Source organism: Pipra filicauda, unplaced genomic scaffold, assembly GCF_003945595.2.
Source record: "Pipra filicauda isolate LSUMZ 115617 unplaced genomic scaffold, ASM394559v2 scaffold135_size2527700_pilon, whole genome shotgun sequence".
Classification (NCBI taxonomy): Eukaryota; Metazoa; Chordata; class Aves; order Passeriformes; family Pipridae; genus Pipra; species Pipra filicauda.
Genome location: NW_024103829.1, coordinates 538,466 through 553,385, shown reverse-complemented (window position 1 = coordinate 553,385; position 14,920 = coordinate 538,466). Strand labels below are relative to the sequence as shown.

The window sequence follows — 14,920 nt, the reverse complement described above, 5'->3', positions numbered from 1 at the left end:
GCAAACCCTCGTGCTCTAAACTCTTCTCACTACATTGCTGTTTGGGGAAGAGTGTGTTGCCCTCACATAAGTGTGTAGAACTGACTTGCAGTTACCTCTGTATCCCTGACAATTCCCTTGAGCACAGACATAGTCTGTGAAAACTGTGGATGTTTCCTGTGATAAAACTTCAAAATTCCACTGAATGAAACACTTCATTCAGATTTGGACTCTTTTCATTTTATATTATTATGATATGAAAAATAGTGGAAACAGAAAAATATCACCAGGGGAAACTAGTATCATTCTATTTTCTGTGCTTCAATATACACCTTAAATAATTATTGCATGAGGGTTTTTTGTTTGTAGGGGGCATATAGGGGGTTTTTGGGTGTTTTATTTGGGGAGGTGTTTGTTTCACATTTCTAATGCACTTTGCAGTGCAGACATGTATTTCTGTGTCTGGGGATCTGTGAAAAATGATTCTCAAAAAATTAATTTTCAAACAATCATTATTATTTTAGTTCAAAAATGCTGGGTTTTACCCTTGTCAAAACAGGGGGATTGTGTCAATGTAATGCCAAGATAAGAATTCTTACTTACTGGAGGACCAGGTGGACCAGGTAACCCACTGTCACCCTTTTGACCAGCAGGACCCTATAAAGCAATGAAAGAAATGCAGTGTTGGCCATGCAACACAATGTTTAAAAATAACACACAAAACTTAAGTAAAAGAACAAAAAGTAGGAGAATTACTCACGCTGGATCCTTTAGAACCCTTTGGACCCTGGGGACCCTACGGACAAGAACATAGAACTATAGTTGGAGTTTATTGCACACAATGTGGAAGTGTTTTGAGCAGGAGGACTGGATGAAATTACTTACAGGTAAACCAGGAGGACCAGGGGGTCCAAGTGGACCAGCAGGACCAGAAATTCCCTAAAAATGAATAAGAGAATAAGCACAGAACTAAAGTATCCTACATACTGCAGTGGATTAAAAATGCATACCTATGAAAAAGGTAGTCCAACTAAATGTTCAATTCTGATGAGTTTTGATTTAGGCCATTCGCTAGGGGCCAAAAGAGTTTGCAAATTTAAAATATTATCTGACAGTTGAGTTGCTTGTAGTTGTTCTTACACTGCAGTCACAACTGTGTTCCTCTTCAAACTGGTTTGGAAAGCTCACTTTTTACACAGTGTCTTAATAACAAGGAGAAAGGAAGCTACTTTGAGTCATGCAGTTAATAAACATGATGAGATTGGTGCTGCTAGTTTTATCTTGTCCCTAATTTGTGTTATGTGCGTATAATGTGGTGTATGTGTTTCCTTCCATTTTCTCAAACATTCTATAATCTCATTTTAAGCTGTTTAATTTCACTGTGTTTGTACAATGCCTAAGAAAGTTTTAACCTCTGGCAGGAGACTCTGGGTGTTAAATGTTTATAAAAACTTTGTCTTTCAAAAGAAAGCCTGGAATATGTGCTCCTTGCTTGTATGGAACTTGAATGGAAACACAAATGTGTTGTACTCACTGCATCACCCTTGGCTCCAGGAGATCCCTGTGGGCCAGGAAGACCCCTATCACCCTTTTCACCCTGTTCTCCTGGAGGTCCAATCAGGCCAATCAAACCAGGATGTCCCTAAACAAGATTGAAGAAAATATAGTTAAAACTCAATATACATTAGAATAAATGTGTTTTGCAGACACGTAAATTAGACCTTTCACATGTTATCACTGTTGCTTGACAACAATAAACCTGAAAATGAATTATTCTAAAAGCATATTTGTTGTTGTTAGATGGCCTTTTAAACTTTATTTGCAAGTTGTGACTGCTTATTTAGTGAAAGATCCAAGTGCAAGATGGTCCTTAGTGAAACTGATACAGAAAAATTGTACCTATGGGTACAATTTTTCACAGTTATATGCTATAAGCATATCATAGACTTGCACATTTGTTCCACATGTGATATAGCTGTATAAACAGCTGATCCAAGGAGATAAAAAAACCCTGAAATTCACAAAGTACAGTCATTTTCATATCCCTTTCTCTACAGTTTTTCTCTGATTCACAAGCAGTCAATAAATTTTTGTGACTCTGTTAGAAAATGCTACCCCAGATGTCTCAATACATTATTTCAAAAGAAAGTACTATAGCTTTTAAATATATATATTTTGTTGTTTTAAAATAAAAATCTCCAGTGTTTGTTATTTCTACTTACTTTGTTCTTGTAAAACTGACAGTTCTCTTTACATCAATATCTTTGGGATTTTCATTGCAAGGACAGATCATGTGGTCAATACACAGGCAGTAATCTTTTTCTTCCTATTACCAAGGCACAAACAATGCTAAAGCATACCTTCTCTCCTTTGGAACCTGGATCTCCTTTCAGTCCAGGCAAGCCAGGTGGACCCTAAATAAATCAAGGGAAGTAATGTTAAAATAAGTTTTAACATACTGCACAGATCATGTTTTCTTGAAATATTATTAAAGGCAGTGCAAAACAAAGTGCATTTATGTGCTTTGTAACAGTTATGTACTTATTTAATCAGAGTACATAGGTTGATGGTAGTGATTGATGGAATGTGATTTATAGCCCAAAATAAAGTTGAAATGTATGTTTAAAAAGGCAAATTGATGCTACTGTGGTATTTAAATTTCTTTATAACTAGAAATCTATAAAGGGTTGTATGATTAGAAATCTGTGAAGCCGAGGGCCAACTAAATTCTTGATTTGTGAAATCTTCAGATGTTTATAAGAATGGCAGTTCTGGTTTTGAGTAATTTGTAGAGTGGGGTGAAAAATTCAGGCCAAGCAGTGCATATGCAAGAGACATTAATTTCTCAGGGGCTATTAATCTCACCCTGAACATGTATACATTAGGTGTAGAGCTGCTAGGCTAAGTCAGTCTCTCCTCACTGCAAGTCTCCTGGTGGCAGTGGACATCTGTGAAATTCTGATATGGATGGCAGTAATAAGTGACCTTTTCAACCTGGCACGGTTTCAGCAGTGCCGTAACACTTCATGTACAAAATGTTATTCACTGCGTATGCTTTCCATCTCCACTTCAGGATATCACCAGATGCAAAAGCCTAGGCAAATACATAATTCATAAAAGAAATGTGAAATTTTTAAGCTTTTGGAATACAGAATCAGACTTTTCACCTGCAGTGTGTTGTGCTCTACTGCAAATCAGCTTTCATATTCTTCTGATAGCAATCTGCTGCAGAGGATGGGAGGGGAAGGAGGGAGACCTAACCTCAGCATCTTTTACATATAAACTTTACTTTCTTAAAATCCAAAATTAAGTTGCAGCAATGTATTGGAAAAAAGTTCTTGTTGAGCTGACAGGAAGTCTGTGCCTTTGGGAGTATATAGTTCATTAATATACTCAGCTTCAGATTTGAATTGAATATTTAAGCTCTCAAATATTGGAAGAGAGATCTTTTGATGATGTATTTGGAGGCTTCTAGTGACTGACATGTGGGAAAAGGATGCTTGTTATTGCTGAATAATTGTTCATTGGCTTTTAGATTTCAGCACAGAACTGTAAGTGAGGAGATCAGTTTTCAGTTCCCTGACTTGTACCCCATGCATTTTATCTGTAAGCTAACCACAAAATTTAAAAAGTGTGGTGGTGGTCCCATCATAAACTCTTTAGAGAGAAGATGCACAAGGAATCCTTTTCCTTTCAGCTTCTCATATTGTTCCTGATGCCTTAAGCCCCTAAGTTTTTTTTTATTTTTCTAATATTTGTAAGACTTGTAGGTTTTATAAGTAGTGGAAGTAGATTTTAAAAGCAGCAGCCTCCCCCCCCCCCTTTTTGTCCCTTGTTCCTTTCCCTTTCTCTAGCACCCTTGTTTATACATTCCTTAACCCTCTTACCCCATTCTATGCTCCCTATATCACTCATAGCCCCAAATCCAATAGAAATGTTTAGTCTTTTGTCAAGGCAAGGCCTAGATTGTTGGCAGAACAGCATATCAGGGCCTAAACCACAGAATACGGTCAAGAATTAGGTAACTGTGTACCCTTTGTGCTCTGATGATGGTGAAGATGGGATGAATGGGGGGTCCCGAAATACACCCCAGACTCATTTTAAGGGGGTGGATCTGGGGCGGACCAGAGTAAAGGCCACAGGGTGGACACATCTGGGATTGGATGGAGGGTATTATAAAATGTAACCTCTCAGGCACGGCCGGCGCGCGCGTCCTGTAACAGCCTTGGCAGAATAAACCCTTTCTTATCTCACCCCTATTTAACTGCTCTGGAGAATTTTTCAGCACCAAAATACAACGGCAACATTCCCAATATGAGAATGTATAAACAATATGTTATCCATGAGACTTTAGACAAAATTAGAATGTTAAAACAAAGGGCAACAAAGAGATATAATGTAAAGCTTCATCATTGCATTATTTGCTCATAATTGTTTTAAAAAGGACAGAGAAAAGTGAAATTAAATGTAGGTGCCCTTGTAATATCATCTATAATTATATATACAGAAGTTATCAATGCATATATCTATGTACCAGATCACTGTTCATTGGAAAAAATCTTTATGGTGTGGGGGGCATAAAAATATATGTTCTGAAACTCTTTGCTTATAGGTTAAGAGGTTGCATGTTTTGAACGTTTTCGGAAATGTAAGTAGCTATTCAAATACTTTCACCCATAGAAGTTACTCAGTCAATGAAAGAAAAGGCAATTGCTCACGTTCACGCGTGCAAATGAAAGTGAAAGACAGTTTTATGGTAAAAGTCTTATTTATGCAGCATTTCAGTTTAAATTCCACTCTTTTTTGGTGTTTGATTTTTATATACTGTAGAATATGTAGAATACTTTCTGATATGAAAATTTTGTAGCTGATGTTCAGATCCTGAGTTCTCACTGGAGAGGCAGGAATGCTCTTGGAAAGATTTTGACTTCAGGTGTGTAGCTTAAGTGTAAAACCTTTCAGTATTAAGGTTACCTAAGGACCTGTATCCTCTAAGTCCACATAGGAGAAGGAACAGGATTTCCTTCCCATTTCCTACTCACGGCTTTCCTTTTCCCCCTTAAGAGCCACACCATTTTTGAAGTAGAGGATAGGCCCTTATTGCCCTCTTCTCCTAAAGTAATCCAATATATTCTGGCTGAAATAACAGAGCAGATTTTATTTATTATGTGGTAACACTTGTATATTTTTTTCCATCAAACTCTTAACAGTCCATATTTTGTTTCAAAGCTTTTTATTCCCAATTTGGGACTCAACTTTGATTACAGAGGTGAACTCTACCTCAGTGACTTTGGAGAGTGAGGGATATGAGATCTTTTCACTAAATTGAAGTACCTTTGCTTGACATGTGAAGAATTAACCTGCTGGCCATGCAGTTCAGACTTTAATTTCTTCTTTGGTAGAAGTGTCTTTTTGGCCCTACTTCTGATTTATATTTTTCTTTCTGTAAGGAACAGATATGATCTAAACTTTTGCCCTCTGAACAACAATTTCCTAAAACTAGCAGTCATTAAAATGAATGGATGTACAAAATTTACCACTGCTTTGCTGATGAGGGGACAGAAGTAGATTTTTTTATTTTAAGCTTCTTTAATTTTATTTTGATTTTTAATTCTACTCAGAATTTGGGTTCACACTGTCTTATTCCACTTTCTACCTGGTCTGACTCAGCAGCATTCAGCACAATTGCCTACTGAAGTAGAGCAATAAAATTTGAAGGCAGTTGTGTATCAGATTTTACCAGCACAGAATAGTAGCAACTTTGTGCTAAGAACTGACTTTTCATTTTCCTGTAAATGCACAGGCACATTAATGATAAGTTTTATTAGTATAGTGCTTTTTCTGTTCTGGCCCTGAAAGGAAGGGTACTCACCAGAGGTCCAGGAGGGCCATCCTGACCTGGTGCTCCAGGTAGGCCTTGTTCTCCCTAGAGAAAACAAAAAGTTTGCTTTACCAGAGTATATAGAAGAAATGAGATATTTAAAATATTATTATGTGTTCCCATTACTTACCACAGGGCCAGGAATGCCCCGGAGACCCTCTGGGCCAGGTTTCCCAGCAGGTCCCTGTGGACCAACTGGACCAGTTTTACCAGGAGCCCCTTCTGCACCAGGTTCACCCTAGAAAAAACATAATGGGTCAGAGAGGGAGAGGCAGCTTGGCACTGCAGGGATAGACAAGATGCAAAGTGAGAGCAGTCCTTGCTCTGTTTGTTAAAAGCCAAACCAGTGTTCTGCACAGGACAATTCCCTGTAATTCCTTCATATAAAGATGTGGTGCCAGCAAAGCACGTTCATCTTGCCTTTTACAGGGGTGAGCTACATTGGGCCTGCACAGGGGAAACTCCACTCCATTGTGTATTGCTACTAATTCTGGGTCTTCATTTGGATTTCACAGTTTAGCTATTATTACTTTGATAAGTTGTGCACTCACTGCGTGATAAGCAATTTATTTTTAATTTATAAATAGTTTATATTTCCATGCTTCTAAAAAAATCTTCAGTGATTACCTTTGCACCTTTTTCACCTTGTCTGCCTTCAGCACCAGTTGCTCCAGGAGGTCCCTGTAAAATATGGACACTGAGCTCATAATCTTAGTTTATTCAAATATAACCAGTGAAAAAATCTGGAAGTGTAATTTCCATTATATTAATAAGCTTACAAAATAACATTAAGTTTCTTTCTTGACATTTTATTCATAGGATAAAAATACCAATCTGTCCTAGCAGCTCTTTTTCCCTGGTAAAATTTCCTGGGTTTTTAGAATATCTGAAAGAATTTGCATTGCCTAACACATCTGACATGATGAGGTTCAAACCAAAGAAATAGCTTGGAAAAAAAATTAAAACAGGATATAAATGAAAGTGAACAATACAAATTTATACATACAATAACAGTTTTAAACTTGCTTTGCATTGACTTCTATCTATTTGCTGTAGTTTATCCACTGATTCCAAAAGGGCCTGTCATTCTATAGTGCACAGAATGACAAGTACTTCTTTATTCTCTAAATCAGGGATGGGCTCAGTAAGCAGCCTAACTACATTTGGACAGCCAAAAATCCACTAAATATGAAAGTGAAAAATAAAAAGACCTTTTTCTCCTCCAAAACATCAAGGGCTGATTTTTAGGTCAGGTAATTAATATTCATAGCTTCAGTCATGAACAGAAGCAGTGTCTAGGATCTAATGTACTCTTCTGAAAATGGTTCTCTTATATATACTTAGTTTAGAAAAGATGCACTCAAGATAATGGACCAACTGTTCTCCTACAAGGTTAATTTTTAGCCTGGGAAATGTCTTCATTACAAGTAGCTATTTCTATAAATCCTAAGACTCATCTGTTCATTAATGCAACAAGCAGTTTGTCATGTAGAAATTAAAAAAAAAGTTTTAAGGACCAACAAGAAGAAAAATTCAATCACTTCAATTTATTTACTGCTTTTTACTTCGTAACAACATACAGAAAACCAATGTAGGCCCCCTAAAAGTAAAGCACCAGAACATTCTTAATTTCACAGATAAAACCTGTACTTCCAGTCAAGCATCTGCCTGTATCCTTTGTGAGCTTCAGGGATTGAGACCAGCATTTGACCTAATAGCAAGTTTTTATACTAGAGCTGAATCTAGCCCAACTTTTTATAGCCTGGTATATCACTGTCCACTACTACTGCCACATACCTCGAGCAACTCCACCGATTTTAATTCCTGGAAATTTATATTCATTTTACAACTATATACATAGAAGTATATTAAGATCATTCATTTGCTTCTGAAATTAAGCTTTCTCCAGGGTGGAACTGAACACCTGCAGCACTGTGTGAACCTTTTGGCCAACAGAGATAGTCTAGGCTTTACATCAAAGGTAGTACAACATGAACTGGATTACCCACAGTGGACTTTGACCATTTGTTGTGGGTATCAACAGGTTTTTCTCTTTGGGTATTTTCAAGAGCTGTGTGTGGTAAATGACTTAGTTTCATCTCTTCAAAATACATAAAAGCTAAAAAGCCTTGGTCAGTGTGGTCCAAATGTTGACTCTTTAAAACAGGAAGAATAATTTAAATCACTGCTGTTCCAATAATAAATAATAGTGTCTGATGCATATGCCCCTTTGTGTATGTTGTAATTCGTTTGGTGGATTGCAGTTTACTATGATAACTAAAAAAAACAAGAGATACCCTAAATTAACTCATAAACATTTTAGAAAAATGACTTTGTTTTCTTACATGATATAATTTACATGCCCATTGTCTTCACTGCTTGAAAATTCCTTGCACAGAAGTTCCTGTGTGGATTATAATCTACCCTGCCTAAGAGCCTGGAAAGGGTTGAGTCTGGTAGTTTGTATTTGAGAAATATGGTCTCTGCATAATCTAGAAATGCAGCTGCAGCATGAATTAATTATCAGGGCTAAAACCAGTGTGGTGTCTAAATTACAAGTAGAAAAAATGATGAGTGCTAAACAAAGGGGGGTGTTCTTTGTCAAAGAGTGCCAACGCTGCTCCAAGTGCGAAGCTGCTGAAGGAACTGCTCTTCTAACAGGCTGGGATTGCTGGCCTGGCAGGATGGGGCTTCCACAGACAGAGAGAGACACTGCTAATTATTATTTATCTTACCTTCCTACACTGGAGTTGTTGGAGTGTCTGGTAAATTTTAACTGACAGAAAAGATTTCAATAACAGTAATTTTACATTAATGCATGACTGCCCACCCTCATCATCCCAGCTACCATGGTTATTTTCAGGATCACTGCACTGTAATTTTGGACATATTGCCTGATACATTTTATGCAGAACCAAGAAGACAAAAACAGTCATGCAGAAACAAACTTGTTTGCAATTTTTGTTATGTGAACCTATTAAACATTTTTGTCTGCTCTTCCATATTTCATTAAAATAATTTAAATTGTTGTTTATAGCTGTCTGTCATTTGACTTAAACCATGATTTCCAACATAGAAAACCATTACATTTCCTCAGCCTGTTGAGATAAGAACCTGGCATATTGTTAGGTGTTCTGTGCATTTGCAATCAAGAGAGAAAATTAGCTTAATTTTTGAGTGTTGAGTGCACCCTGCTGAGGCAGCATGATGCTTTAGCCAAAATGGAAAAAATTCTCCTTCACGGAAACACTTTATTTTTCCTTAAGTTATTCGACACTGTACATAAAGGCAATGAACCAAATAAACTTTTCTTCTTGAAATTTAGAGACTGGTTTTGCTGCATTATTGACATCTCTTCTTTTAATGAAAGCAGACAGTATGCCCTCCAGTTAAGAACAAAAATATATCTTAGTCTTTCACTTTAAATTCTGATATTTTTAGATTGATATATGGAGCTTTATGTTATGTGACCTAAACATTTAATTGTCTCTAATAAAGAAAGCAGCCAAACAGCAGATGACACAACTCAGGAGCCCAGCACACTGAAAGGCTGAGAGGAACATAAGCCCTTGTTGATTTTTATTGACTGCATATGTTAAGGATGAATGTTGTCTGATGGGGTCTTTTCCTCATGCTGTTTTTAGCATTTGTCAGCTAGAAATCAATGAATTCAAACTAGAGATGTTATCCAGTACTGTATGGCAAACAAGAAGTCCCAAAAGTAAGAGCAAGGAATTAAGTTTCAGAAAATAATAGTAACAAGATAACTGTAGAGCGGTTCAGTCTTTAGATCTACAGTTCTAGATAAGCAGGCACAATTACTACAATTACTTGCACCTTAATTACACAGGTGTATAAACCCTTCTGAGCATGCATTTATCTGGTCTGGTACATGCACAGGTCACTTACAAAGTCAGAATCTGTAAAATATTAAATATTATTTAATGAAAGGTTTTTAAAAAATCATTTGGAAAGATTTTATCAATGACTATGTCACAAAGTTTGCCCTTTGTAGATTATATTTTTGACCTATAAATATATTCCTATTTAAATCATCTGAATATAGGACTTTGTTTTGAAGATGCACTTTTCTCTCCCTTACAAAAGTATTAGGAGTTTTTCTGAAAAGCAGTGGTGGAAACAGTTTTGGAAGAGCAAGTGTTATATCTGAAAAGTAATATGTTAATTAAGGTACCAATTTTGGGGATGCTCTAATGATCTATCCACTTCTGTTTCATCCATAGATTTAATCTTTTAATCTGGTTTAGAACTAAGTGGTCAGTAGCATGCCAGTCCATTTTAATTCTTCAAAGAAGGAATCTGGAACAGGCCTATTGTTCTGATGTGAACTTCCTAGGTAGCATTTCTTAAAAGTAACTCACCGTACTGCTTGTCCATGAGAGCCTCACTCAGTCTGCAAGGTACTGATTGTCAAAGCTTTTAGGGCACCACAGTAAAACAGTTTTGGTATTTGCTAAACACACCAACTGCTAGTAATCCTATTACTGTTATCCGTCAATAATTAGGCAAAATAGTTTATTCTTGGCCTTTACTTGATAGTTGAATATCACTATAAGTATGTATCTGTAGCTGAAATCTCTTAGATACAATGGAGAAACTATTTATGTCCATGTCTTTCACTAGAATTTGATTCCCAGAAACCTCTTTGTAACTGGCAATACCAAACAGAGATTGCTCAAAACTAGTAATAACCACAATTTCAGAAGACCAGGCAGTAAAACTGAGTTCAGGTCAGTTCCAAAATAGAATGGAAGAGGTTAATAAAGCTGAGTAACAAAATAAATATGGAGACTCTACAGTTGAGGATTTCAAGAGACTTTAAATAAAAAGTATGAATTCTGAGTTCTGCCAGCTTGTTGTTTCAGAGACAGAAAAACAAAACGGTGTGGAATGTTGCTTTCTAGTAGTATAGCCAGAGCTGTACCTCCACAGACAGCAATATTACTACTGAAATGGTTTGTCCTTCTTAGTCCAAATGAAAGGACAAGTGTAGGACTTTTTGTTGACATTGATTCTACCATAAAATTGATGAAAACTAATGAAAAGCGTTTTTCCTGTTCATTTTCCCAGCAAAGTATGAAGCTTTTCACTATTCCATTCTAGTGTAATATCAATATAATACAGATTCTCTATAGGCTTGCAACATTCTGGTACTCAAGTAATGTAGAATCTGATTCTACACAATGTTTTCTTCAGAATTCAGGAATGGGATTACTTGGCAATATTTAGCCATACATTTTCCCTGAATTGGAAATGTGTCAAACCACAGGTAACATGGAATTTGTGTTTCTAAAGTGTTTTTTTTATCTAGGTACAATCAGATAGAATATAGCCCATCTGTTAGGAATGAGGTACTGCCTTTCTATATAATAAAGTAGGAAGTTCTAATTTGATGTCAAACAAACATACTAAGTGCTAATATTCAGTCAAGCCATATTTCAGTTCTAGTGATAAGATTGCTAATGCTGCCATAATCACCTACAGTATTATAAATATTCTGCAAGTTCGTGGAGCAAATAGATTATTGTGTAAAATAGATAAAACTAATTAGGAATGTCAGTTCACTCAAGCCCATTAAATGGAGCCATTTAACATATTTTGTTAAATAACTCTCAGCTTACATTTAATGATGCCACTTCTCCTGGTTTTTAAAGCAAAAACTGCTCTAATTGCTCTCTGAAGCAGACCTAAAGGTTGATGCACCTACTACAGTTCTGTAAATGTAACATTATTTACTGGTTTTGATTAGCTATATTTGTAAAGCCTGCGAAGCTTCAAAGACTTTAGAAATAATGGAATAGCTTCATAAGTTATCGAAATGTCTGCTTGCTAATTTTGTGTGCAGAGAGGATGACACAGTTTTGCCAAAAAGCTGCACTGAAATTATTTTATTTCAGAGGCTAAAGACACCAACACAGACACTTTCTTCCTGCTCTCTGATAGCAGTCATGTGCCTAAAGGTGAAGTCTTTTATTACTGCCATAATCACTCACTTCTGTTATTAGACTAATTCAGCAGACCCTGAATTCACTTGGGTGAAAAGAGCCTTTATAGGTAAGAAATACATTCTACCCTGTGTATTTTGGTTCCCATGTGCCATGTGAACTGTGTTAAAGAGTTTTCTCTGCTGTTTCTATTTTTTCATTTCTCCCATTACGTTACTTAAAAGAAACATCAAACATTATATATGAGTATCGCAATATAGAGAACAAGTAGGTGGAATCCTCTGGAATGTCTCAGAACAAGACATGAACAAGAGAACATGAGATATTACTTACTCTTTTTCCTGGTGGACCAGGTGGGCCAGCTTCACCTGAAGGACCTGGTGGACCCTGCCAAAGAAAATTATAAGCTCAGTGGTAATAAAGGATGAAGTTCTTATCTTTATTAAATGCAGCAGACTTCTGCCATATGCCAGCCCCTTTTAGTGGGCAGAAAATAAGTACCATAAACACACACACACACACACAGAAGTATTAAACAAACCCTTACTTAGGGTGGTCTTTTGACATTTTTAACATCTTTTGTTACTGTACAAAATGCAATCATTATTTTTTTCTCTTCCTGTTTGCAACGAAATGTTGCAGACCAGAAAGTGGTTGCACAGAACTAACACACAGTCTGAGCCTAGTGCCAAGCTCCACTAACAAGTTTATTGCTTTCTGAGGTGCTGAAAGTGTTACTTTTGCTAAAATTTTTCACTAACATCTGTGAGTTAGACATGGGTGGTTTTCTCTTGAAAAATGTTACTGTAAAGTAAGACATACAGATACTACCTGAAGTTTGCAGGTAACCCCCAGCTCATAACCCCCAGTCATCCAACCATATATTCAATGCACTAGCATTTTTTATTTTCAAACTGTACTGCATGGAATAATTGTCTGATAATCAGAACTTTCGGAGGCAGAGAGAGACTTTCCAAAATGGAAACCCTATCTCTTTGCAATAAAAGAAAAAACACTAATGATATTTTATATGGGAATCTACAGAAAGAGAAGAGCTTTGAGGCTTAATATGGGTATTGCTAGATACTGCTTAAGATCTTTGCTTAATTTCATCATATCAGCTAATGAAGATTATTTGGCTGCAGCATTCCTTTCTTATGCTCAGAGTTGCTCTATTTTTAGTGTTCTTCAGTAGCTCCAGCACAAATTCTTAACACATCATTTATTCCTACTTCAAAAAGAAATTGAGCTCTTGCTCACCTGTGTTACTATAACATGGGTAGTTCTCTCTCTACAAGGAAATAGTTATTTTTCAGTATAACAAAAGAAGCATCCACTTTGAAAATGTTTTCAAGAGTGTGAATCTATAGAAACCACTGATTTGGCAAAAGATACTTTCTTAGTGTCGGAGAGAATATGCAGGTGACATAAAATGACGGAAACAACTCACAGGTTGACCAGGATCACCATCTTCACCCTTCTCTCCACCAACACCATCCTGACCCTACAGGATTCATAGGAAAATAAGCAAAATTAAAAATTCAGCTAATATAAGTCACTTAGTTTCATATATGAATATAAGAGCACTATTTCTCTACAGAGCATTTTCCCGAGGACGCTAGTTTTCAAAACTTTTTAAAGATTTCTAAACGCTTTTAAGCCTTAAGAAATATGTGAACAGAGAAGCAGTGGATTTTACAGTCCAGAAGTCATCTCCAGACAAGAAAGAGTCAGGATCAACTAGAATTTAATGCAAACCAAGACTAGGACCTAAAACTGTTTTTAAGGTATACTTACAGCTGGACCAGGTTCCCCAGGGGGACCAGGGTCTCCAGGAAAACCAACTGGGCCCTAGATAAATCAAGAAAAAACCCAAGGGAAGTGTCATCCATTAACAAGCAGGTAGCACTCATCAAAATATTTTATGAAACATATAATGATTTTAGTGCAATTGTAGAAAATTATATACAGTTCTGTATGTAGCACAACTTCAGTAAAGCTTCACAGCGTGTTGTGTTAAAATTATTAAGCTCACTTACTGGGTTACCCTTAGGCCCATCATCACCTGGAGGTCCTTTAGCACCTGGTGGTCCAGCTGCTCCGGGTGGACCAGCTTCACCTTTTTCTCCTCTTTCACCTTTTGGACCCTGTAGAAAACATGAACACAAAAAATGTCATCGGGAAATTGAATGGTTAAAAAAAAAAGGATCACAATGGCAAAACTGTTTTTCACCTTTTGGACCCTGTAGAAAACATGAACACAAAAAATGTCATCGGGAAATTGAATGGTTAAAAAAAAAGGATCACAATGGCAAAACTGTTTTTCAGAGCAGGGCAATGTTACTCCTCCATAAACACTGGCATGTGAATAGGAAAATAGAACCTCAGCCTCAGACTGGAAAACCTGTAAATCTCAGGTCATGTGCCAACTTCTGCACCCAGTTTGGATCAATAAACTGTTTTCAGAGAGAAAAACATGCAAGCTTAAGTTAATACTTTTGGAAATAAAAATAAGTACTCTTTTAGGAGGATTTCAGCTTCATCCTCTAGCTGTGTCTATTATTATATGGAAACAAATTGCCTTTAAAGGTGTAAGTTCTTTCACTGAAAATTCAAAGAAATCATACACAAATACAGAAGTAATCTGATTAAATGCTTTCTAAAGTAAGCTCTACCAGATACCTTAGTTCACCATAATAAAGGCTAATGATAATACAAATAAAAGTACTCACAGATGTTCCGGATTCTCCAGGAGGTCCAGGATTACCAGCTTCTCCAGGTTCACCCTGTGTGTGAGGATAAATTTATAAGTCATTAGGGAAAATATTTCTATGAATTTATTTCTGTTATTGCATATTCTTCTCCTACTTATTCATGTAAACAGCTTACAAGAACTGGTTTTTATTGGGTCTACCTAAAGGGGTTGAGTAATGTATATGGCTTTGCAGAACTGGAGTCTAAAATTTGAGATAATATATCAAAAATTAATATTTTTGTGAGCCAGAGAGACTAACCTGCCCTTTAGGCTTTAGAAGATCTTCTCCTTTATTATCCCATACACTGCAAATTTCCTGTTTGTCGTCTTTCTTTCTAG

General features: G+C 36.5%; 1 protein-coding gene across 3 annotated transcripts in view; it reads right to left on the bottom strand.

The window, feature by feature from the left end:
- Window positions 1-14,920, bottom strand: part of COL11A1 (collagen type XI alpha 1 chain) — a 136,960-nt gene that overhangs the window by 7,715 nt on the left and 114,325 nt on the right. For 2 of the 3 annotated variants that reach the window (XM_039378328.1, XM_039378329.1), the window contains 13 exons: window positions 14,559-14,612; window positions 13,866-13,973; window positions 13,624-13,677; window positions 13,277-13,330; window positions 12,160-12,213; window positions 6,488-6,541; window positions 5,991-6,098; window positions 5,852-5,905; window positions 2,340-2,393; window positions 1,514-1,621; window positions 865-918; window positions 740-775; window positions 583-636 (listed from right to left, as the gene is read on the bottom strand). In XM_039378328.1, the coding sequence (XP_039234262.1) occupies window positions 583-636; window positions 740-775; window positions 865-918; window positions 1,514-1,621; window positions 2,340-2,393; window positions 5,852-5,905; window positions 5,991-6,098; window positions 6,488-6,541; window positions 12,160-12,213; window positions 13,277-13,330; window positions 13,624-13,677; window positions 13,866-13,973; window positions 14,559-14,612 (846 nt within the window). Of the gene's footprint in view, window positions 1-582; window positions 637-739; window positions 776-864; window positions 919-1,513; window positions 1,622-2,339; window positions 2,394-5,325; window positions 5,423-5,851; window positions 5,906-5,990; window positions 6,099-6,487; window positions 6,542-12,159; window positions 12,214-13,276; window positions 13,331-13,623; window positions 13,678-13,865; window positions 13,974-14,558; window positions 14,613-14,920 lie in introns of those variants that run through there. The other variant, XM_039378330.1, reaches the window with a different exon arrangement.